The 26,414-nt window shown below is 38.9% G+C and overlaps 1 protein-coding gene across 1 annotated transcript in view; it reads left to right on the top strand.

Annotated features, from left to right (window-relative positions):
• The first annotated feature begins 483 nt into the window (after positions 1–483).
• Positions 484–26,414, top strand: part of LOC115223832 — a 44,947-nt gene continuing 19,016 nt past the window's right edge. The window contains exons 1-2 of the mRNA XM_029794510.2: positions 484–2,383; positions 9,052–9,108. Of these exons, the coding sequence (XP_029650370.1) occupies positions 1,799–2,383; positions 9,052–9,108 (642 nt within the window). The 5' untranslated portion in view covers positions 484–1,798. The remainder of the gene's footprint in view (positions 2,384–9,051; positions 9,109–26,414) is intronic.

The following is a 26,414-nucleotide window of genomic DNA, read 5'->3' as shown; positions in this document are numbered from 1 at the left end:
AGCTTAAGCACTCCAACGTGCATACATTACATTAAAAGTACACATACATTATTAGTGTTATAAGCACACACATACACTTATAACTACGTGTTTGATAGATGTGTAGACAGAGCACTAGCAAGCTGGCACATAATGTAATTATATACGGTATCCATATATTTTAAGTTTAGATTCATGTATATAGAAAGTTAATGACGAAGCGCTAGCCACTCAAATTACAGCAGGCATGCATTAGAGCCAAGTTGGTTTTGCATCATATATAGATTAAAAATACACACAAACATGTACAAATCAGATACATACATCTGCTGCTACCACCACACCTTATTCAGGTTAACCTCTCCAATATTGCATATTTATGTTAATAGTATCTGAGCATACACAATGCAGCAGTCAGCGTGGAATATATAAAGATGTGCAATATACGCATATACGGCACCATCGCCGCCGCCGCCACCACCATTACCAGCGTCATTGACAGCAACACCCCTCTCGGCTCCTCCACCAACGCAAATAGCACAACTATTACAACCGCCACCGTCACCACCACCATCGCCGCCACCGCCGTCTCTAGATACAGTCAATCAATCAAAAGCACTTCCCTCGTTGCCAAGGAAACTGGCCCGGGCCTCTGTATGCCGTAAGAACGAACAGCCTACATTTCATGAATTTCACCAGCTGTGAACTTTATCATATTCACCTACTTAGTGTAGATTTACCGAATATAATGCTCTTATTCTACGATATAGAAACTGACCAAGGAAGCAAACAAACTTCGGATAACTAAACATCTAAAAGAAACTGCTTAAACAAAATATTTTTTATACCAGACTAACATTTCTACGCGCACATATTTATATACCATACTTATTATTTTGTTTCAGTTAACTTCCATGTCACTTGGAGATGAAATTATGACCTTATTTCATTTTACTACTTTCACCTTATGGAACTAAGACTGTTTTCTGAGAAGGAATGATGGCTTATTCAGGAAAAACCATATAATTTTATATACGATTAATATTACATGTCTGCATATCGATTTTAGTTGAGCAATATATATATATATTCTTTAAAGCTGTTCGTTTTACGTCTTTGTCATTTTTAAGCATCGTGCATTTATCTATTTTGAGACTGCATAAACTATATATGATTTGTAATATATACCACTCGCTCTACGATCCAACATTTGCCTTATTATCGCAATGAATTCTATGTTTTTCGTTATGATATAGTTTCCAATTTATTTAATCTAATCCATTTATCTCAACTGATAAAACTTTATTTCCCGCCCAACTGGCATATTTTTGCCTATCTTTTCACTCTGGACATTTTTCTTTGTAGATCTCTTTTTAACATCTTTTCCCTGGATAGCAAATTACATCTATGGATAAGTCTGATATATTTGGATCGCGAGTTAACCATCCGGATAACACATATAAATATATCTCTTCATAGATGGGATATTTTTGTTAAAAATAGGCATATTACGATCAATAATATCTTCAAATATCACCACTTTATATAGACATCTGAAACCAGTGGAACAAGATTAATTCGGTATTTATACCTCGTCTATTTTTCTAACACGGGAAGGGGATTTAAAAAAGAAAATTGAATTTAAATAATAAATAGCTCACGTCCGAAAGGAGTGTACATGGAAATAGTGTATAAAATAAACATCAAATTTGGTCCGTGTGTCTCAACTTGAAACTAACTGACCAACACCAACCTGCTCGTTTGATAACGGCCCAGGGGTAAGGAGAAAACACATGAGGTAAATACAACTTGTCTCATCATGTTGACGTCCGAAGAAGAATTCTTGAGAACGTGGAGAGTGAAGAAAAATGAGAAAATAGGTAAAAATGTAGTTAGCATGACAAAGGAACAATACAACAAATACCTGCTCATTTTGAAAGGGGCTTGGGACAAGAAAACCGCTTGGACTGGGGAAGAATACAATGTAACTCGCCGTTTTGATTTGGTCACCAATGATCAAGGAACCAAACTAATTAAGAGAAGAAGACGAAGAGACTCGGAATCCGTTCGTCCTTACATCGCCGACGAGGATTTATTCCGAGCCCTGAAAGCTGTTCACTTAACACATTCTCATGCTGGTATCAACAGAATGCAGAACATCACCCGTCAATTATATGCCAATGTGACGGCCGAAGCCATAAAAATCTATATTTCTCTGTGTCCGAGGTGCAGTAGTCGCAGACATGGAAATTACAAGAACCATTGTAGTAAGGCCAGATTCAACAAGAGTCCAGTGAAGTCAGCAAATCCGGCGACGGGTCGATGGAACGACAAGAATGACCAGTCGCAGTCGGAACTGTTTATGTTGAGGATATTGAAAAGTGAGGACTTGGTGATGGAAAATGTAAGTTTATATATTTGTCTCCCCTGGACTCTCTTTCCGTTCTGCTCTTTATTTAACACCATTAAACGTGGGGGCCCACCCCGAATGGGGCACATTGCACCGATAACCAGATGTATATTACATTTAAAAAAAAATTTAACACCATTAAACGTCGGTTCTAATCCGACTGGGGTCAATCTATAATTAAACAAATATATATAACTTTATTTATTTAACGCTATTAAACGTGGGGTCCACCCCGAATGGGGTACACTGTAAACGATAGCCAGATGTATATTACATTAAAAAAAAAAGATTTAACACCATTAAACGTCGGTTCTAATCCGACTGGGGTCAGTGTAACATTAAACAAATATATATATAACTTATTTAACGCTATTAAACATGGATTAACATGAATAGGGGTATGTAGATATAAACGGATGCATCTTAACTTTAACATCATTGATCGTGGGTTCTAATCTGGTAAGGGGCATCACAATAACAAACAACTGTAATTGTCTTTTTTTTTATATATTTAACACCATTGCACATAGATTCTAACATAATTCTGACATTGCAACGCTAAACGAATGTAAAACTAACTTTATTTTTAACACTGTTGAACGCGAGCATTGTAACAATACACAAAAAAAGTGTCTATATGGCAGAGGGTAGATGGTTGCCTGCTGAAATTTAAAGTATTGATAAAGGGTATTATTTAATATTGTGGTAGTTTTGGGGACTGTTATAAAATTGTTATGTACATAATTCGAATTATAATGCTGCATGGTTATAGCATTGTAAGAAAGGTATTTCACTTAAGTTATGCTATGATAATTGGGGTGAAATAAAAGTCATGGTGTTAATTAGTAAAAAGGAAAAAGTTATAAAAATTTGAGATGTTCTCTTTCTAACATGGTTCGTTATTCGCCCCAAACTTCCATCGGCAAGGCACACATCTCGGCTAAAATATATTTCAGAGTAAAATCTTTTATTTCAAGCTTTTATTTTGTCTTGGCCTGAGACTGTTAATGTAAAGAGATGCGATGATAGTTTTTACTGCATTTAAAAAAATACCTTCAAATAAAATAGCAAACTTTACTTGTATTTCTTCTATAATAAGTGAAAACTTGCCGAAGAAAAACTTGGAAAGTCACATTGAAGATTTTAGGCGGCTGAAATATAGAGATGTGGAATATATTACAGTTCACATCTCCACACATCTTTACCTGCCTTAGTAACTGTATGGTTGATGTTACTATGGGCACTCAGTTCTATAAGCCCTTCTCTAACAATGTAATTTATATCACAGACCAAGACAACTTGTATGTCAACACATTTCGTTTGATTTATTTGTAGTATCCAAGAAATAAAGGTATTACTGTCTACCTCCCACGGCGAAAGCATCGTGGACGTTGAAATTTGGGAGGTTAATGCATTGTAGGAACATAGAAAGGGAGGAGAGAGTTTCCTGAGTCTGCAGTCTTTTGAGAAGATGGAGGTGATGTTGGTTTAGGATTTAAATCGAATATCCCGAATATATTCGAATAGGTTAAGTGTATATATTTATTTCTTTATTGCCCACAGGGAGCTAAACATAGAGGGGACAAATAAGAGCATACAAAAGGATTAAGTCGATTACATCGACCCTTGTGCGTAACTGGTACTAAATTTATCGACCCCGAAAGGATGAAAGGCAAAGTCGACATCGGCGGAATTTGAACTTAGAACATAACGGCGGACAAAATACCGTGTATATTCTGAAACATTTTGAAGTATAGGTCTCATGAGTTGTTTGCGTTTGATAAAATTATTGAATTTGTGGTTATCTAGATTTTATTACGATCCCCCAATAGTTTAAACCTCGCTTGTATGTTGTCACTCAGTACTCACAGCTGTGCATTGATTTTCCCGGGCCCTATAAAGTTCCTAAGATCGTACTGGCCTGCGGTGGCGTGAGGGAGAATGGACGAATCTATGGTGTTGGAGTAGAAGTGGCACAAAACCAACTTGCTCAAAGAAGCAGAAGCCTCTCTAATAGTAGAAATGACTGAGAGGAGGCAACATGCTTTGACACCGAAGTTTGGAGAGATGATGAGCGAATTCATATCAGGTTTTGTCGAGTGGCCTTTTTTTTTTAATGCGGTACTTCATTCTGGATCTCACACGGGCCTCGTAGAAAGTTAGTTGTTGGGGACTCGAGTATTTTCGGGCCCTAAAGGGAAAGGATATTTTTTGTTCTGTAGTCTTTGGTGTATTAAGTATGTGGGATTATTAAGAGAGATCCTCAGTAACGGGAAATTTAGCTGTTGTAGCGACCTCGAGTGTTCACGATTTTTTTTTTTCACTTTCCAAACCTCGGGCCAAACATTTTCATAAAACTGCATTTTCTTGAAAAAACTCTGTTTTTCATTCTACCAACAACCTGAAATAATCCTAACTTTTGGATTGGTAGAGTGGCGGACGGAAGTACATTGCTGTAGTAAAAGTATCTTTAAAAATTTATATTCTACCGAAAGTGCCTTTACTTTTCATCTTCCTTGATTAGGGAGTATCAGTCACATACTACTGGGGTCGATTTAATCGACTATACATGCTGAAAATCCTTTATCCGAAATTCCCAAATCCGAAAGTTTTTTTTGTGAATGTTAACAAGACATACCTCAAATAGAATATTCTACAGAGTGCTAGGAAAATTCCACCAAGTGCAGATGTTGTGTGCCGTTATGGCACGTGACATCACTTACCCCGGGCGCAGTTTTCCCGTCATCAGTTGCCCGTTTGACGGCAGTTTGTTAGCAGCCATCAGAGTGACACCTTCGCTCGTTACTTGTGATTGCCGCCTGTTTTGTGCCCTGTGGCGTGAAGAAGATATTGTCGGAAATGCCGAAAAGGCCTGGAAATACCCACATGGGTAATCGTGAAAGGAAAAAGAGAAAACATCTATGTCTAACTATAACGCAGAAAGTTAAGTTGTTGAAAAAACTTGAGAGCGGTGTAAGTGTGAAGCAATTGACCGAGGAGTTTGGTGTCGGAACAACGACTGTCTACGACCTGAAGAAACAAAAGGACAAACTGTTGAAGTTCTATGAAGAAAGCGATGATCAAAGCTTGATGAAGTACAGGAAAAAATTACATAGAACGAAAAATGAAGATCACGATCGTGTTCTAATGGAATGGATTCGTCAGTGCCAGAGTAAACACATCCCGCTTAATGCATTGCTGATCACGAAACAGGCAAAAATCTATCATAACAAACTGAAAATTAAGGGTAGCTGTGAATATTCTGCAGGCTGGTTGCAAAAATTTAGGAAAAGGCACGGCATTAAATCTTTAAAAATAGTAAGCCCAAAATGTGATTCTTATTTTAGACCCGAATTTCACATCCGTGTATAAGTATAACATGACTAACATCGTTATTTGTACATTACTTTTTTTTTAAATGCTATGTTGACTTTTTCAGTTTTCATTTTATTTACCTGTAATCATGTTCAATGCTTTGGCTTTTTAAAAATGTTTATATCTTACATTAAATCCAATATCCGTAGAGCAAAGAATGAAATACAAATGGCGTACATGTAGTGTAATCTTTTAATCAAAACATGACATCGAAACGGATATCTTACTGTTCTAATGTTAAGCGTGGGGGTGTGGTAAGAAGCCTACTTCCCAACCACATGGTTCCGGGTTCAGTCCCACTGCGCGGTACCTTTGGCTAGTACCTTCTACTATAGCTTCGGGCCGACCAAAGCCTTGTGAGAGGACTTGGTAGACGGAAACTGAAAGAAGCTCATTGTGTGTGTGTGTATATATATATATAGGGGTACTGTAGATATAAACGGATGCATCTTAACTTTAACATCATTGATCGTGGGTTCTAATCTGGTAAGGGGCATCACAATAACAAACAACTGTAATTGTCTTTTTTTTTATATATTTAACACCATTGCACATAGATTCTAACATAATTCTGACATTGCAACGCTAAACGAATGTAAAACTAACTTTATTTTTAACACTGTTGAACGCGAGCATTGTAACAATACACAAAAAAAGTGTCTATATGGCAAAGGGTAGATGGTTGCCTGCTGAAATTTAAAGTATTGATAAAGGGTATTATTTAATATTGTGGTAGTTTTGGGGACTGTTATAAAATTGTTATGTACATAATTCGAATTATAATGCTGCATGGTTATAGCATTGTAAGAAAGGTATTTCACTTAAGTTATGCTATGTTGTGAAATAAAAGTCATGGTGTTAATTAGTAAAAAGGAAAAAGTTATAAAAATTTGAGATGTTCTCTTTCTAACATGGTTCGTTATTCGCCCCAAACTTCCATCGACAAGGCACACATCTCGGCTAAAATATATTTCAGAGTAAAATCTCCTGTGTCACCCTTCAAGCTTTTATTTTGTCTTGGACTGAGAGTTAATGAGGAGTTAATCGAAAGAGATGCGATGATAGTTTTTACTGCATTTTAAAAAAATACCTTCAAATAAAATAGCAAACTTTACTTGTATTTCTTCTATAATAATTGAAAACTTGCCGAAGTTGTGTTCGTGAGAAAAACTTGGAAAGTTACGTTGAAGATTTTAGGCGGCTGAAATATAGAGATGTGGAATATATTACAGTTCACATCTCCACACATCTTTACCTGCCTTAGTAACTGTATGGTTGATGTTACTATGGGCACTCAGTTCTATAAGCCCTTCTCTAACAATGTAATTTATATCACAGACCAAGACAACTTGTATGTCAACACATTTCGTTTGATTTATTGTAGTATCCAAGAAATAAAGGTATTACTGTCTACCTCCCACGGCGAAAGCATCGTGGACGTTGAAATTCTACTACATACTACTGGGGTCAATTTAATCGACTATACATGCTGAAAATCCTGTATCCGAAATTCCCAAATCCGAAAGTTTTTTTGTGGATTCTAACATGACATACCTCAAATAGAATATTCTACAAAGTGCTAAGAAAGTTCCACCAAGTGCAGATGTGTGCCGTTATCGTATGTGACCTCACCTACCCTGGGTGCAGTTTTATCGTCCAGAGTTCAGTTGGAAGTTTGTTAGCAGCCATCAGAGTGACACCTTCGCTCGTTACTTGTGATTGCCGCCTGTTTTGTGCCCTGTGACGAGAAGAAGATGTCGGAAATGTCGAAAAGGCCTGGAAATACCCACATGGGTAATCGTGAAAAGAGAAAACATCAATGTCTAACTATAATGCAGAAAGTTAAGTTGTTGAAAAAACTTGAGAGCGGTGTAAGTGTGAAGCAACTGGCGGAGGAGTTTGGTGTCGGAACAACGACTGTTTACGACCTGAAAAGACAGTTCTATGAAGAAAGCGATGATCAAAGCTTGATGAAGTACAGGAAAAAATTACATAGAGCGAAAAATGAAAATCACGATCGTGTTCTAATGGAATGGATTCGTCAGTGCCAGAGTAAACACATCCCGCTTAATGCATTGCTGATCACGAAACAGGCAAAAATCTATCATAACAAACTGAAAATTAAGGGTAGCTGTGAATATTCTGCAGACTGGTTGCAAAAATTTAGGAAAAGGCACGGCATTAAATCTTTAAAAACAGTAAGCCCAAAACGTGATTCTTATTTTAGACCCGAATTTCACATCCGTGTATAAGTATAACATGACTAACATCGTTATTTGTACATTACTTTTTTTTAAAATGCTATGTTGACTTTTTCAGTTTTCATTTTATTTACCTGTAATCATGTTCAATGCTTTGGCTTTTTAAAAATGTTTATATCTTACATTAAACCCAATATCCGTAGAGCAAAGAATGAAATACAAATGGCGTACATGTAGTGTAATCTTTTAATCAAAACATGACATCGAAGCGGATATCTTACTGTTCTAATGTTAAGCGTGGGGGTGTGGTAAGAAGCCTACTTCCCAACCACATGGTTCCGGGTTCAGTCCCACTGCGCGGTACCTTTGGCTAGTACCTTATACTATAGCTTCGGGCCGACCAAAGCCTTGTGAGAGGACTTGGTAGACGGAAACTGAAAGAAGCTCATTGTGTGTGTGTGTGTGTGTGTGCACGTTATTGTGTTTGTATTTGTCCCCTACCACCGCTTGACAACCGGTGCTGGTGTGTTTACATCCTCGTAACTTAGCAATTCGGCAAAGGAGAGCAATAGAATAAGTACTAGAGTTTGAAAAAAAAAGTCCTGGTTGCAGTCATATGACTGAAACAAGCAAAAGAATAAAAAAAAATATATATAATATAAGATGTAAGTGGATATTGTGTTTAGACTTGGGTCCCATCCCCCAAGGTGTCCTATTTCATGGATGCAAGTATAAAAATATTCCGAAATCTTTAGGAATTTCGGATAAGGGATTTCAACCTATATCTCTACCTCAAAATCAATATTTCATATTGTACTTCAAGTCGGCGAGCTGGCAGAACCGTTACCGCGCCGGACAAAATTCTTAGCAGCATTCCTTCCGATTTTACATTCTGAGTTCCACTTTGCCTTTCATCCTTCAGGATCGATAAAATAAATACCAGTTGAGAACTAAGGTCGATGTAATCCCCGGAAATTGCTGGCCTTGTGCCAAAATTTTGAAATCAATATTTTATATTATATTCTTACTAAATGCTGATCTCCTATTGTTCAAATGAATTTTTGTTCAAATTTTTTCTCTTTGTAGCTTGAAACAGTTGTGAAACAAGAACCCAACCAAACTTCTGTTCCATTCAGACACCAGGTGAAAATTTCTTTTTTAAAATTCGATTTTTAAACTAAATTTTTTGTTCTATAGTTTCTTTATTATTTTTTTGTTTTATCTTGCATATTTAAAAGGGAAATCCGTACATTCTAGTAATAATATTTCGTTTTTGGATTTGGTTTGCAAGATTCTTTATGTGAGTTCGTGTGTTGAAGCATATTCGGTTAATATCTAGATCCGCACCCGGTGGAAAAAATGGAAACGCAAATGTGTAACAGTTGTAAGGCATCGTATATTGACGTAATAAGACGGAAAAAAAGGGCGCTGACGAACGGGGTGGGGGAGGGGGTTCGGAAGGGGTGGGGGGGCGGAAAATTCCCAGGATCAACCTGGAATCTAAAATGTCTAACAGTTGTAAGGCATCGTATATTGACGGAATAAGACGTAAAAAAAGGGCGCTGACAAACGGGGGGGGGGTCGGAAAATTGCCTACGATTTAAAGAAAAATTTACCATCAATTTTCACCATTTAAACGCATTGTTGGCATAAATCTACCACGCATGTGGTAAGTACAGATTATATTTTCCCAATATTATTGATTGTCACAGAATAATTATCAATCGCAACTTCAAAAATTCAAATTCCATTACTTCAGTTTTCACTTTTTGTTTGTAAAATAAAAAAAAATATATATATAGACTAGCAGTATCGCCCGGCGTTGCTCGGGTTTGTAAGGGAAATAACTATAAAGCATTTTTAGCAAAAATATTGAAAATAGCAAAAAAATTGAAATTCTCGACCCCATGTCAAATTTATCGATCTTTATCAGAACTGGGGGAACTTTTCAAAATTTTTGCTGCGTTAGTTTTGAATTATGACATTGGGCTATGTGTGTGTCAAGTTTCATCAGAATCGGTTGAAAGCCGTGGTCAGGGTGAGGGTACAACCTGACAGACACACAGAAAAACTGCCGTTTATATATAGAGATTTTTAGAGAGTTACTTCCCTTATGCCAACAATGCGTTTAAATGGTGAAAATTGATGGTAAATTTTTCTTTAAATCGTAGGCAATTTTCCGAGCCCCCTCCCCCCCCCCGTTTGTCAGCGCGCTTTTTTTTCGTCATATTCCTTCAATATACGGTGCCTTACACCTCTTACACATACTTTTTTCCATTTTTGCCACCTGGGCGTGGATCCTCTACGGTTGATCCTGGGAATTTTCCGACCACGCCCCCCTTTCCGACCCCCCTCCCCCACCCCCGTTCGTCAGCGCCCTTTTTTTCCGTCTTATTACGTCAATATACGATGCCTTACAACTGTTACACATTTGCGTTTCCATTTTTTCCACCGGGTGCGGATCTAGATATTAACCGCATATTCTGTTGTGTCTGGGGAGAGTCATTTTCTTTTTGTGCCTTTCAGAGTTAATAAAACTTAATAATTTTATTTGAATTACTAGTGTAACAAAACAATGGCTCAACCGTTCTGTATTAAAATTATCAATTAAATGCTATCCTCATAGCATTAGCAGGGATGTAGGGAACATAATGTATTTAGAAATCATCCCTTCCCCGAAGCATTAATGAACTTTACCGAAATAACTGCAATGGAAACCTAGATCGTAAGAACGCTCTCGCATAAACCATAGAAAAAGCGACATACGAAACAAGTGTGCTTTGTACGACTTTGTTTCTTTATAACTTTCAGAGAAATTGATATTTTTAAATGAGATTTTCTACAGATATCTTTCAGACAGTGTTGATACCAATTATATTGGAGTTTAATGTGTAAAAAAAAATAATAAATAAAAATAAGGATGGGCGTACGTACGTACGTACAATGTTCACACGCACCACATACTTTTTTTCAAATTTTATTTTGAAGATAGATGTGATGTGCTAGCATGTTTGTGTGTGCCCCCTTCAATCTTTTTCACTTTATATAATCGTAATATGCACCATCTGTAAGATATCTGTTGAAAATTTCATTAAAATCCATTCACTTTTCTAAAAGTTATGGGAGAAACAATATCGTGAGGAAGGGGCACACTTGTGTAGGTATGCTGCAGCAAAAACGAAAAAAAACAGATATAAAAATTAAGTTTCGTTCCGTCTTGCCCAGTCTTACTTTTGTAGTGCCTTTACAGATTAACATAACTGTACTATGGTAGTTTCATAAAACTCCGTATAAATCATTATGCAGCATAGAAATAAATTGATGCTCGCTGTTTGTATTTGTTGTTGACAAATAGGAAACTAAGGCTGATAGTTTGTAATATATCAGTTTGAATTTATCTGGTAAAAGTACATTTTTTTCCATTAACATTTCAGCAAAGCTAGTCGTTTCGCCTGCTTTTTGTTGTTTTTCGCCTTGTCCTAATTTTGCCTTATTCGCCTTCAAGTTTTACTTGTTTCGAATGTCTGCTCGATTTGCGTAACGTATCAGTGTCTTGCGTATACTGTCGTTGAATATACAGCACAGGAGAATATATATTTAGTTTATTTACATCTCTGCCGAAGCATTTGCTACAGAGGTGTTGTCATTATGGCGAACGATTCGTTTCTCAATGTTAACCACGATTATAAACTAAATAAAAAAAGGCAGACATTCAAACCGCGCCAGCCGGAGTACGAACTGGTCGTGACGACGAGAGGCGGACAACTCTTGGCCTTAAATGGCTATCTGTTTCGTCTTAACTATAAACGCAAAGACAGAATTTACTGGAAGTGTAAAACACTGGGCTGTCTCTCTAGCGCTGTCATGTCGAACAAACAAGAGCTAATATCGTTTAGGGAGAACCACAATCACAGCAACGATCGGCCTTCCATACGTAACAGGTCGACGGCGAGTTCTTTGAAGAGATTACCGAAACCCGCGAGGCGTTTACTGAAAGCCCCGAACATTGACGGGCTTCCGTTAAAATTCCAAGATGACCAGCAAAGTGCCCTTACTAGCAGCACATCTCTACAGTTGGAACATGCCATCAAGACAGAAGTTGTTGCCGCTAACTTAATCTCCGCTTATGAATCGTCGTCCTACCTACCTGGAATTAACTGGGATGCCAGTCAACAAATCGCGACTATCGCTGATATCAAGTATGGGAAGGTATGTCTGGATAAAATTGTTTATCATATTTGCATTTTACATTACTTTCAAAACAACGTCGTTATATTTTGCAGTGGAGGCCAGCGATGTTCTTGGATATTATTATTATCATTTCAAAACAGCGTGGTTGCACATGTCTTGGGAATGGTGACCCTCACTCCTCGCCAATCAATCGAAGTTTCGCTTCATACTCTGACATGAATAATTTTCGTAACCTGTTTCACTCAACATAGAGACTGTCATTTCATATAAGGCCGAGTTTGTAATTTTTATTTCTTTGAAGTATTTATAGGCATTGTTTTGTAGAAGAGGCCAGGGATTTTCTGGGGGTTATCGTTTCAAAACAGCGTGGTAACACTTGTCTTGGGAATGGTGACACGAGGTTTCATTTTTATGCACTGACATAAATAATTTACCTTACAGGTTGCACTCAGCTTCGAAACTATGCACCGTATCTATTCGGGTATAAGTCGCGTAACAAATTCAGGGTACTTGTCTATTGTCGTGGTCCCGGTTTCGCACACGCGAATTCGCGCGCGCGCGCACGCCAGACGTAGGTACTCGAGATCCTACGAGGTGACTTGCGCATGCGCAGTGCAGAATTCGCGCATGCGCGTTACCCCCCCCCTAAAAAAAAGGTGTTGGATTTCACTAAAAATATATATGTGTGTGTGTGTGTATAACATTTTCAATTTTACACAAAAAAATTACATAGTCGCTTTCCTCGCGGATTTACAGATAAATGAATTAATTACTATTTTACAGAATAAAATTAATGAATTAATTATATAAATTAAATAATTCTTGAAAATTAATTAATATTAACAATATTTTTTGAACAAAGTAAATAATTTATAAAACTTGGTTAATAATTTTTTTTACACAAACGCGAACGTATATAATTTGTGAAACTTTTTTTTTTTTACAGACGTATATAATTTGGTAAACTTAATGAATTAATTTCTTCTCATCATCATCATCGTTTAACGTCCGTTCTCCATGCCAGCATGGGTTGGACGGTTCGACCGGGGATCTGGGAAGCCAGAAGGCTGCACCAGACTCCAGTCTTATCTGGCAATGTTTCTACAGCTGGATGCCCTTCCTAACGCCAACCACTCCGAGAGTGTAGTGGGTGCTTTTTACATGCCACCCGCACAGGTGCCAGGAGAGGCTGGCAACGGCCACGGTCGGATTGGTGCCAGTCGAGGCGGCTCTGGCATCGGCCACGATTCGGATAGTGCTTTTTACGTACCACCAGTCCAGGGGTCCTGGCATTTGCCGGGTGCCACACTTGCCCCAACATGTCTTCGCAAGCAAAGGGGGTTGGCGTGGGTGCCTGTCGTGGGATGAGGTTCGATATCAACTTCGCTTGCCTCAACAGGTCTTTGTGTATAAATGTATAAATTTTTCGCACTAAATTCTTTCCGTAGAATTTATAGACTATATCGTGTAGGTTTAAGAAATATATATATATATATATATATATATATATATATATATATATTTCTTAAACCTACACGATATAGTCTATAAATTTGGGATGTTTTTGAAAGATAATATATTTTGTCATCAGAATATATATACTTTCTCACACTACAATTAAGATATATTTATTTTAAATCGTTCATCTTTTCCCGCGACAACAAAAATTGGGCGCGAAAATTTTTCTAAATATTAGCGGAATGAACAACTGAGATAAAGAGGGGGCAAAGAGAGATCAGAAAAAAAAATTAGAACCTCACACCACCACCACCACCACCGCCGCGTAATTCAAAGTTGTTCATTTTGATATGGCTCAAGAGGCATTATGGACTTTTAAATGGAGATTGAGAAAAATTGTTTCAATTAGAAAAGCAACATTTCTAGAAAATAGTAAATTGAAGTGTGAACACACCACCTTACAGAGTATAAGTATATGACATTTATTTTAAAAATTTAACTTCATTTGTTTTATATTCTAAATAATTTGCAATTTCAAAAAATATATTAATTTTGCGTTTTTTAATTTGATAAATTCTACGGAATAATTTTGCGCGTTTTTTGATAAATTCTACGGAAAGAATTTAGTGCGAAAAATTTATACATTTATACACAAAGACCTGTTGAGGCAAGCGAAGTTGATATCGAACCTCATCCCACGACAGGCACCCACGCCAACCCCCTTTGCTTGCGAAGACATGTTGGGGCAAGTGTGGCACCCGGCAAATGCCAGGACCCCTGGACTGGTGGTACGTAAAAAGCACTATCCGAATCGTGGCCGATGCCAGAGCCGCCTCGACTGGCACCAATCCGACCGTGGCCGTTGCCAGCCTCTCCTGGCACCTGTGCGGGTGGCATGTAAAAAGCACCCACTACACTCTCGGAGTGGTTGGCGTTAGGAAGGGCATCCAGCTGTAGAAACATTGCCAGATAAGACTGGAGTCTGGTGCAGCCTTCTGGCTTCCCAGATCCCCGGTCGAACCGTCCAACCCATGCTGGCATGGAGAACGGACGTTAAACGATGATGATGATGAGAAGAAATTAATTCATTAAGTTTACCAAATTATATACGTCTGTAAAAAAAAAAAAAGTTTCACAAATTATATACGTTCGCGTTTGTGTAAAAAAAATTATTAACCAAGTTTTATAAATTATTTACTTTGTTCAAAAAATATTGTTAATATTAATTAATTTTCAAGAATTATTTAATTTATATAATTAATTCATTAATTTTATTCTGTAAAATAGTAATTAATTCATTTATCTGTAAATCCGCGAGGAAAGCGACTATGTAATTTTTTTGTGTAAAATTGAAAATGTTATATACACACACACACACATATATATATTTTTAGTGAAATCCAACACCTTTTTTTTAGGGGGGGGGGGGTAACGCGCATGCGCGAATTCTGCACTGCGCATGCGCAAGTCACCTCGTAGGATCTCGAGTATCGAGTACCCAAGTCTGGCGTGCGCGCGCGCGCGAATTCGCGTGTGCGAAAACGGGACCACGACAATAGACAAGTACCGGTAATGTTTTAGGAAGAAAGGACTAGAAATAGTGGTTAGTGGAGGTAGGGGTAGATGCAACTAAGGTAATGAGTGGGTGAAGGGTGCTCGAGTGATGGCGGTACATAGCCAGTTGTTTCCAAAGGGCAGAGGCTATTATATATTTCTTTACTACCCACAAGGGGCTAAACATAGAGGAGACAAACAAGGACAGACAAAGGTATTAAGTCGATTACCTCGACCCCAGTGCGCAACTGGTACTTAATTTATCGACCCCGAAAGGATGAAAAGTAAAGTCGACCTCGGCAGAATTTGAACTCAGAACGTAACGGCAGACGAAATACAGTTAAGCATTTCGCCCGGCGTGCTAACGCGTCTGCCAGCTCAGAGGCTATTATAGTAGTAATAAAGAAATCGAGGAAAAGGAGGCAGTATGCCTGTGAGTCTGATGTTGGAGTATGTGTCCATCACAGTGAGTGGATGCGAGTGGCTCTTCTTTGGCTCTGATCTAGGATGTCTGTGAAACAGCATCACTGTCTCAAATATAGGGGCAGCATTCCTCTGTGGGCTGCTCTCTGGTCTTGTGGAGTGTCTGCTAGCTTTTGCTAGGATAGATCCTCAGTGATATTGAGGACCAGCATTTGGACCGACCCTAAGGGTTCTGAGTTCCACTTATGTTTAGCGGGAGTGTAGCATGATGGTGTTTTCTTGATATGAGTTGTGCTTGAGTGTTTGTGCTATTAAGGGACAAAGTTGGCATGGCCCCACTCAAGGATGTGCTCAATGTCTCCCTTTATGGAATCAATGCAAGTTTGACGTGTGGGGTTTAGTTTGCAGGTCGATGATGTATGATTAGGGAAAGTTAAGCTAGTTAAGGCTGAATGTGCATACATGTATGTATATATGCAAGGAGGTGCTGTAAGGGCGAAAGGCCTGGTTGAAGGCCTTCTGAGTTCTTTTACAGGGCTTAGAAAAACTGAAGGATTACTGCAATAAGTGTGTTAATCTTAGAGGGAATATTTTGAATAAAATCATAATTAACTGATCCTCCTCTATTTTCTTTTACTCAAAGCCAGGAACTTTTCTGCACTCTTTCATACATACATACACACATACACGCATATATCATCATCATCATCATCATTTAGCGTCCGCTTTCCATGCTAGCATGGGTTGGACGGGTCAACTGGGGTCTGTGGAGCTGGAAGGCTTCGTCAGGCCCAGTCAGATCTGGCAGTGTTTCTACGGCTGGATGCCCTTCCTAACGCCAACCACTCCGCGAGTGTAGTGGGTGTTTTTTACGTGCCACCTGCACAGGTGCCAGACAGAGCTGGCAAACGGCCACGAACGGATGGTGATTTTACGTATCACCGGCACGGGGCCAGGCGATGCTGGCAACGGACACGAACGGATGGTGCTTTTACGTGCCACTGACATGGGGCCAGACAGAGCTGGCAAACGGCCACGAACGGACAGTGCTTTTACGTGTCACCGGCACGGGGGCCAGCCGAGGCTGGCAACGGACACGAACGGATGGTGCTTTTACGTGCCACCGACACAGGGCCAGAGAGAGCTGGCAAACGGCCACGAACGGACGGTACTTTTACGTGTCACCGGCATGGGGGCCAGCCGAGGCTGGCAACGAACACGAACGGATGGTGCTTTTATGTGCCACCGACACGGGGCCAGACAGAGCTGGCAAACGGCCACGAGCGAATGGTGCTTTTACTTATCACCGACACGGGTGCCAGACGAGGCTGGCAGTGGACACGAACGGATGGGTCACTTAACCCCTGCTTTCTGATATATGATTTGATTTTGATTGTTTTCACTGGTCTTGCCGGGTCTTCTGACGCACAGCATACTTCCATAGGTCTCGGTCTCTGGTCATTTCCTTGGTGAGACCTAGAGTTCGAAGGTCGTGCTTCACCACCTCGACCCAGGTTTTCCTGGGTCTACCTCTTCCACAGGTCCCCTCAACTGCTAGGGTGTGGCACTTTTTCACACACCTATCTTCATCCATTCTCGCCACATGACCATACCAGCGCAATCGTCTCTCTTGCACTCAACATCTGATGCCTCTTAGGTCCAACTTTTCTCTCAAGGTACTTACACTCTGTCGACTATGAACACTGACATTACACATCCAACGGAGCATACTAGCTTCATTTCTTGCGAGCTTACGCATGTCCTCAGCAGTCACGGCCCATGTTTCACTGCCATGTAGCATGGCTGTTCGTACACATGCATCATACAGTCTGCCTTTTACTCTGAGCGAGAGGCCTTTAGTCACCAACAGAGGTAAGAGCTCCCTAAACTTTTCCCAGGCTATTCTTACTCTAGCCGTTACACTTTCAGCACACCCACCCCCCACTACTGACTTGGTCACCAAGATAATGGAAGCTATCAACTACTTCTAGTTTTTCCCCCTGGAAAGTGACGGAAGTTGTTTTCTGCAGATTTTCAGAGGTTAATGCTCCCGAGCATCTGCCACATACAAAAACCATCTTCCTAGTTAGCCTTCCTATGACATTGCTGCACCTCTTATGTGTCCATAGCTTACACTTGGTGCATCTTATAGAGTTTCTACCTACACCTTTTCTACAGATCGAGCAGGGCCATCTACCTGAAGGCGTTTGTGATTTGTCTACCTTCCTACTTATTACGACTTTAGTTTTAGCTAGATTGACTCTATATATATATATATATATATATATATACACACACACACACACATATATATATATATATATATATATATATATATACACACACACACACATATACATACTAGACAACCTGTGACCCATTGGGTCACCAGGAAACTGGGAGTTTCCCAGCAACAGTGTTTTGTTTCGTGGATTTTTTTCTTTTCCAGGTTATTTCGCATGCTTTCAACAAATGTGACATCGAAATCATGTGTAAACGGCTCCCTTCCCCAGAAAAAGGAAAGATTTGGCTGCTATTTTTTGAATGCCCTGCTACCATGTAACAGGTATTTTGGGATCTTTGTATTGCAAGTTACTTGGTGACCTTGCTGGTGCCTTGTAAAAAACATCCACTACACTCTGGAAAGTAGTTGGCGCTAAAAAAGCTATCCAACTGTAGAAACCATGCAACAGCAGACAGTAGATCTTGGTGCAGTCCTCTGTCTTGCCTGTTCCTGCCAAGCGATTCAACCCATGCCAGTATGGGAAATGAATGTTAAATGATGATGAGGATGTACAACAGGCTTCTACATAGTTTCCTCCATAATGCATTGGTTGCCCTAGAACTATAGTGGAAGATATTTATTTACCCAAGGTGTCAACCGGTGGGATTGAACCAGTAACCATTGTAAATGAATGAAATTGGTTTTGAGATTGTTTTTGTTTTACAGATTTATGCATGATACTACAGTTACAACTATTGTATACATCATCTAATATCTGTTTTCCGTGATGGCATGGGCTGGATTGCGTGACTGAAGCTGGCCAGCTGAAATACTGTTCTGGTTCCATGTCTATTTTGACGTGGTTTCTACGGCTGGGTGCCCTTCCTAACACCAACCCCTTTACCATGTGTACTTGATGCTTTTACGCAGCACCTGTGGACATGTTTACAAAGTCAGAAAACAGCACAGCTCCCATGACTTTCAGAAAATTTTTTTCACGCTAAGAGTTGCTGAAGTACGGAACAAACTGCCGGCATCAGTTGTTAGTTATCGGAGCACTGCATCCTTCAAAACCTCCATTCTTCCTGAGATTCGCCAACACTATACCTGATTTTCTCCCCTTCATTCACACACAAGCATGTATCTGACTCATACACTGTTCACTTCCCAGACATTTGTACATTACTGTATATGCTTTATACGCACTTTTGACAAGTTGTGGTGCACCTGAGCACTTTATACAATAATTTCATTATTATATACATGGCACCAGCACTTATGAGCTCCCAAGATTAGAGATGCTCAGCTGGAGAGGGTTGCAAGGGACTAGCCAGTGTGCAAAGACTAAGTAAAACCATGCTTTTACTTAGCTTCCCCAATTACATAGCTAGGGACGAAGGGACAGCCTGCCCCATCCAATGCTTTTATCAGGGCAGCACCCTTGGGTCTGCTGTATAAGCATGCTTTGGCAAACACAAGGGTTGCCTTGGACAGCACACTCAGCTATGTCACTTCTTTCCCCAATCTTCATAATGCCAGCCATCATTAGTGTTTCACTGTCCTTATCCCTTTGGCTTTCAGATTATTTTGTCAAATGTTTTTTTATTCACATCATTTTGAGTTAATCCTTCATTATCTCGTAGCTTTGAGGTTTCAATGATGTGATTATATAATTTTGGAATAACACTGTAGGTTAGGCCAATTCTAGTCAGTTTGACCATAAAACGGGTACTATATTTTGGTCAGAAATGGTTGGTTTAATTACATTAAGAGCCCCTTCATAGGGGCTCTTAATATGATTGGCTAAAAGTGTATAAGGGATTCCACTGTTTCTGTAGATAGAAATAATTCTTTTATTATTTACCAAATTGACAGAATTCAGAATTCGCTGAATACCATTTAGTAGGGCTTAAAAACAATCAACAAATAAATGTAATCAACTCCACGTAGTCTTCTTCATCGTTATTCAAATTAATTAGGCAACATCAGTCTCATACCAAAGAAAAAAGGAAAAGAAACAAAAATTTAGGCAAAACCTTTACATTTGTATGCTTTGGGGTTCTTTGCTTTAATTTAGGAATAAATGGCTGTGTGGTAAGAAGCTTGCGTCCCAACCACAACGTTCCTGGTTCAGTCCCACTGTGTAGCATATTGGCCAACTGTCTTCTACTATAATGTTGGGCTGACCAAAGCCTTGTGAGTGGATTTGGCAGGCGGAAACTGTATGAAGCCCATTGTATATATTTATATCTGTATGTGTGTGTCTTCGTGTCTGTTTGTCTGTTTGTCCCCTGCTACCACTTGACAACTGCTGTTGGTGAGTTTTACATCCCTGTGAACTAGCAGTTCAGCAAAAGAGACTAATAGAATAAGTAGCAAACTAATGACTGAAACATAGAAGATATATCAAGTAAAATCAAATCTGTCCGAGGACCCTGTTGATAGGGATCATCTCTAACCCCTTTCACATGTTTCTGACAACTCAAAGTGGATGGACATCCAGAAAACAGTTAAACACCTCGGTTGTTTACTTGAGAATAGGGGTAAATGTATGAGCGGACCGTGAGTGTGTGTTATAGGCCCGGGAATAGGGAGTGCAGCTGGTGCAAGGTCACCTCCCCCGAAGATTTTACAAATCTCTTCCAAACAAGGTTTGTAAAAAAAAAATTTTTAAACCTGGGTTTACACACCCTAAGTAAATTTTATTTTCTCGTGTATATATGTGTGTGTGAGAGAGAGAGAGAGAGAGCTGTCTGTAGTACCCCTCCCCCCAATTTTTGTTTGGTTCCATTGAGCAACGTTTTCGAGGATTCTAGGTAATTTTACTTCCGGTATTTTGACTCCGGTAATTTGACTGCCAGTCAGTTTCACTTCCGGTAATTTCACTCCTGATATTAGAAAAAAAAAAAACATGAGTTTATAGGTTTATCCGGGATCCGTTCTTGCCTCATCCGTTACTTAAAGAGAAAATACACACGCACCATGCCTCACGTATTTAACAGCATCCGCGGAGGGAAGAAACTTGTGGATAACATGAATTACATATATGAAACACAGAAAAAAAATTCCGATGGATCTAAGACTTACTGGAAATGCGAAATTAGGTCCTGTAAAGCCCGAGTCCACACCATGACACACGACGAAGATTATACCATAGTGAAGCGCGTTGGTGAACATCTTCATAGTTCGTGTGCTTCCGTGCCCAAAGTTCGCAAAACTTTGGCGGACCTGAAGGCCCAAGCAGCTGCTTCCCAGGAATCTTCCCGTTCGTTAATTGCGACCATTCGTGAAAAGCTTGATGACAAGGAAATGGCTCTCATGCCTCCCTCTTCGCATGTAAGTCGCAATATCAGGAACTGGCGTCAAGCAAAAGTAAGTGACCCTCCAATCGCTCAGTCGATTTGGCTTTTTATTGTATCTCTTTATTCAACGTTTTATTTTTTCCTAACATCGGGGGGTGAAATTGACTGGCAGTCAAAATACTGGGTACCATTTTCGAGAAGTGGGCCATATGAGATACATAACTCAAGGGTTGTCAACCATTTTTTAAAAATCTATGGATCCCCTTGATTGATATTTTATTTTGGTGGACCCCGTTGCCTTCCGATGATTAAAGAACTAGTTTTATAGAAACTTCTTTTAAAATTCCTACTTTGCTTTTCACTCATTAATTGTGTAGTTTGAACTAGGTAGAGAAAGAACCTAGCTCTAACAATACATACATCTAGATCAAAATGTTTTTCAAGGGCCCTTAAAGTACAATTTCGTATTTTGCTGCATGGATCCCCAAAATTTTATAATGGACCCTGGTTGTGAACCACTACACATTATTTATCAGGCGGACCACACTATTAACAGAAAGAAAAAAAAAAGTTGAAGGTAATTTGTGGTTAGGCGCGGCATTTCAGATTGCCAGTGCCCGATGGAAAACCTTTCAGTTAAGGATAATCGTCTCTTTAAAAAAAAAAATTACCCAGACAGATACAGTGTATTTGGGACTACACTGTGCAACACTTTTCCTTGGTCGTTTTAAAGGCAGTGGGATGTGATATGAGTTTAAGTTAGCTGTTATTTCTAGTTAGCCAACGAGGGAGTCTCAATATTGCACTTCACCTGCTAGAAATAGCAGTAAAACTTCACTCATAAAATAGTCCTGGATAATGGTAGTCCTAGATAAGCTGAATTAGGGGCGAATGAGACGGTTATAGCTGTTTAAATCCTTTTGTGTGCGATCAGTGTTGAATGGGGGTTGAAATAACAACAAAAATACTAAAACTACAAGGAAGCGAACCAAAATATAGTTCTTGAGACGAAAATGCAGGTTTCGAAGTTTCGATTAATTTAGCTTTCGTGTCTCGAGGCTTCGAATAGCGAATATAGTGGTAGTATTTGATGTCCAACTATAATCTGGAAAGAAAGAAAGGAGATAAAAAAAGCGAACAAAAGAACATTCTAATAATATTCAAGAGTAGTTCGATGTCTTGTGATAGATTAAATAATCTGTTATCGATTAGTTATGATGATGATAATAATAATGCAGATTGTGTGATACGATGGGTGTGAGAAGAGACTAAGCGTGGCGGCACTATATAAAGTTAGGAGTTTCTACTGAAGACTACTACCATTCTATTAGCAGGCTCTTATTGTTGTGTGTGGATGGAAGGGTTGAGAGAGACAGGCAAATGAGCTCGATTAAGGATGAACAAGTTGGAGCAAAATCCTGTTCTATATCGCTTCTCCCACTCTTGTATGTATGTGTGTGTGTGGAGATTAGCACCAGTGTGTCTTCATCATTAGATAGATGTGTAAGCTCACACTTACACTAACACACAGTGTTATTTCGTATTTTCAGAGACATGAAACTGATAGTAACTCGCATTTAAATCCTGTGTATATTAAAATATTTATCTCTCTCACTAGATGGAGTGCTTTTTCTTGTTGATATCACCAGCAACGAAGCACTATATCTCTCTCTCTCTCTCTCTCTGTCTCTCTCTCTCTCTCTCTCTTTCTCTCTCTCTCTATCGTGTGTGTGTCTGTGTAGTATTTGGTACTTCGTAACTTCAACAGTTCTCTGTGTTCCAAACCTGGGTCACTAATGCTGATCAGTAACTAGGTCACTGTAGTTAGAAATCACTTTTCTAATTCACTTATTGTTTATCATAATACGTGTTAATGTAGTAGTAGTAGTAGTAGTAGTAGTAAACGTTTTTTTATGATGTTCATGGTTTTTGCTTGTTTTTTTTCCTTATTGTATATGTTTTATATATATATCTTGAATCTATTCTTCCTATAATTCACGAAGTTTATAATCCTGACCAAATCGCCAATATAAATGGTTCACAGAATATTGTTTGCAGCCAAGATGGATTAAGTATAAATATTTTGGGGTGGTTTCTGTGTGTGCTGCGCCCTCGCGCGCACACACTTTAACCGGACAGGTAATTGGTGCCCCAGTTTATGTCTGGTATAATCAAACGGGACGAACGGACCTCAGACGTATCACACAGAACAATATGGAATATTTACCATATGCTATTTCGTAGGACAGCTGCGTGTTTGACTAACTTTTCACCTCGTCAGCCGCTGTTATACTAAAAACAGCTAATAACTCGTTGAACCATAGAATTTTTATAATTTGATCCACTAAAGGACAAAAGTAACGAAATAAGATGCTTTATAGATATTTTAAGAACAACAACTCTTTATTCTGTTGTTCCACGCTTCTGTCATTGGATTGCAACCAAAATGAAGCCCCACCTTTACGGGTTTAGTCAAACAAATCTACCCCAACGCTTATTTTTATAGTCTGGTACCTATTCTTTCAGTTCCTTTGGCTGAACCACTTATGGGGACGTAAACAAACCAACATAGCTTATCTAGTGGGTGGCAGCAATGACATACTCAGAGAGATGAACACACACACATACAGAGGGAGTGACTATTATTATAATAATATTATTAATATATTATATATATATTATATATATATATATAATATATATATATATATGTATACGGGTGAAAAGGAACACACGAGTTGATATATATGAAAAAACAAGTAAAAAATAGAAAATGCTAAAATAATTTTATAGTGAACATTTCAGTACCGGTTTCGGTCATTTTGAGACCTTTTCAACTGTAACGATTAAATAATTAAATTTAGAAAAATTAGAAGAAAAGTTTTTTTAAAAGAATATTTCTATAGTAGTGTTCAGATTTAAGTGGCATTCTGCCTTTCTCTGACTCCCTTGTTTGCACTTGTGTGTTCGAGGTAGTTGTGAGTTCTTGGTAGGGTAGTAGAGGGAAGGCTGGTGAGGAAAGGGGGTGGGAGAATCTGGGAGTGCCCTGATGGTCGTATTTTGAATGGTCAGTGGCGGCTGGCAGTCTCAGTTCAATTCAGGAGAATATTTATATTGACAGGCTTGTTTATAGAATTAGCGTAGGTGTTATACTAAAAAACATTAGTGACAAACTTAAGGGGTAGGGGGTGGAGAAGATGACGATGATGGTGATGGTGGTGATGATTATGACGACGATGATGATGAAGAAGAAGAAGGAGGAGGAGGAGAAGGAGAAGATGGTGGTGATGATGCTGATGATGATGATAACGATGATGAGGAAGAAGAAGAAGAAGAAAAAAACAGAGAAGGGAGAATATGAATGGGTGTAAATATAGCTATGAAGGGGCTGATTAGTAATGGATTCTATGGAGTGTAGTATTTGTGTGTGTATATATATTTTTTTCTTTTATTCTAAAGTTGAGGTATATTAATTGTAGACCCGTTAAGAAGTGGCTTGTATTTTGTAATAAAGAGATTTTCTTTACTTATTCGTTGTCTCGAGGTTGTATCGTCCCTAAATTGGTAGAGGGGGAAAATTCTGAAGTTTGGTGTTTTTTTGTTGGCGCAAGTATCTATGTGTTGGCTAAAAGCTATTTTTCTGTTTTGGGGAATTTTTATCTGGGATCTGTGCAGGGCCATTCGTTTACGCAAACCATTTTTTGTTTGGCCTATGTACTGCTCTTGACACCCGGAGCAGATTAGTGAGTATATTAGGTTCTCCGAAGCACATGTGAAGTTGCTTTTCACTGTAAAACGTTGTCCCTGTTTGAAGGAGAACTCAGAACACTCGATTAGATAGTCGCATATCCCGCAATTGGGTCTTCCACATTTTTTTACTGTCGGCTTCTGTGTTGAGTGAATTCGGGCTTGTGTAAGGAGACTTTTCATGGATCTAGGCTGTCTTTTGCTTTTTATGATCGTGTGTGTTTGGAGGATTGTGTTCATTCTGTGGTCTTTTTTTAGGAGGGGTATGTTGTGGAGGATGGTGTCGAAGGCTTCGTTATTGAGAGGGTTGTGTGTGGAGAAAGGCAGAATGCCACTTAAATCTGAACACTACTTATAGAAATATTCTTTTAAAAAAACTTTTCTTCTAATTTTTCTAAATTTAATTATTTAATCGTTACAGTTGAAAAGGTCTCAAAATGACCGAAACCGGTACTGAAATGTTCACTATAAAATTATTTTAGCATTTTCTATTTTTTACTTGTTTTTTCATATATATATATCATCATCATCGTTTTCCATTCTAGCATGGGTTGGATGGTTCAACTGGGGTCTGGGAAGCCAGTAGGCTGCGCCAGGCCCAGTCTGATCTGGCAGTGTTTCTACAGCTGGATGCCCTTCCTAACGCCAACCACTCCGTGAGTGTAGTGGGTGCTTTTTATGTGCCACCTGCACAGGTGCCACACGAGGCATATACATATATATCTATGTGTGTATCTTTCCAGCCTATAGGCTAGAGTCTGTCTTGATTTCAATGACATTTTTGCACCTGGGATTGCAATACCTTTGAATGCAGTTCCAGGCCATCACAAGGTTAATCTACACCCAGTGAAAGTGACATAAAATGAAACACCTTGCTGAAGGACATGATGCCGCTCGGTTTGGGAATTGAAACTACAGTCTGGTGATCATGAGCACAGGGGCCTGACTGCACCATGCACTTTCACACACACACACATATGGGGGGGACATTGAAAAGTTCCTGGCTTTCAGGGTGTCTTGTTGGAGGCCCAACCTTATTAATTGACCCTCCTAAATTTTACCCAGAACCAGTATTTATTCAGCACCCACCACGTGTGTATGTGTTTATATATGTATATATATGTGTATATATATATATGTGTGTGTGTGTATATATATGTATATATATGGATATGTATATATATGTATATGCATATAGGTATATTTGTATGTATATATAATATATATATATATATATATAATATATACATTTGTATTAAATTTATATATATTTCTTGACCACATGGTTCTGAGTTCAGTCCCACAGGGTGGCACCTTCACCAAGTGTCTCCAGTTATAGCTTCTGGGTGTCCAAAACCGAGTGGATTTGGTAGCCAGATACCAAAAAATACACACACACACTATATATATATATATATATATATATATATATATAAAATCATCATCATTTAACGACTTTTGTCCATGCTGGTATGGGTTGTGTGGGGGGTTTTGTCTTTGTGCTTGTTCCCCACCACTGCTTGACAACCGCTGTTGGTGTGTTTACGTCC

This window comes from Octopus sinensis, linkage group LG24, assembly GCF_006345805.1.
Source record: "Octopus sinensis linkage group LG24, ASM634580v1, whole genome shotgun sequence".
NCBI classification, from domain to species: domain Eukaryota; kingdom Metazoa; phylum Mollusca; class Cephalopoda; order Octopoda; family Octopodidae; genus Octopus; species Octopus sinensis.
The sequence above is the reverse complement of the archived record's forward strand: the minus strand, read 5'-3'. Positions and strand labels throughout refer to the sequence as shown.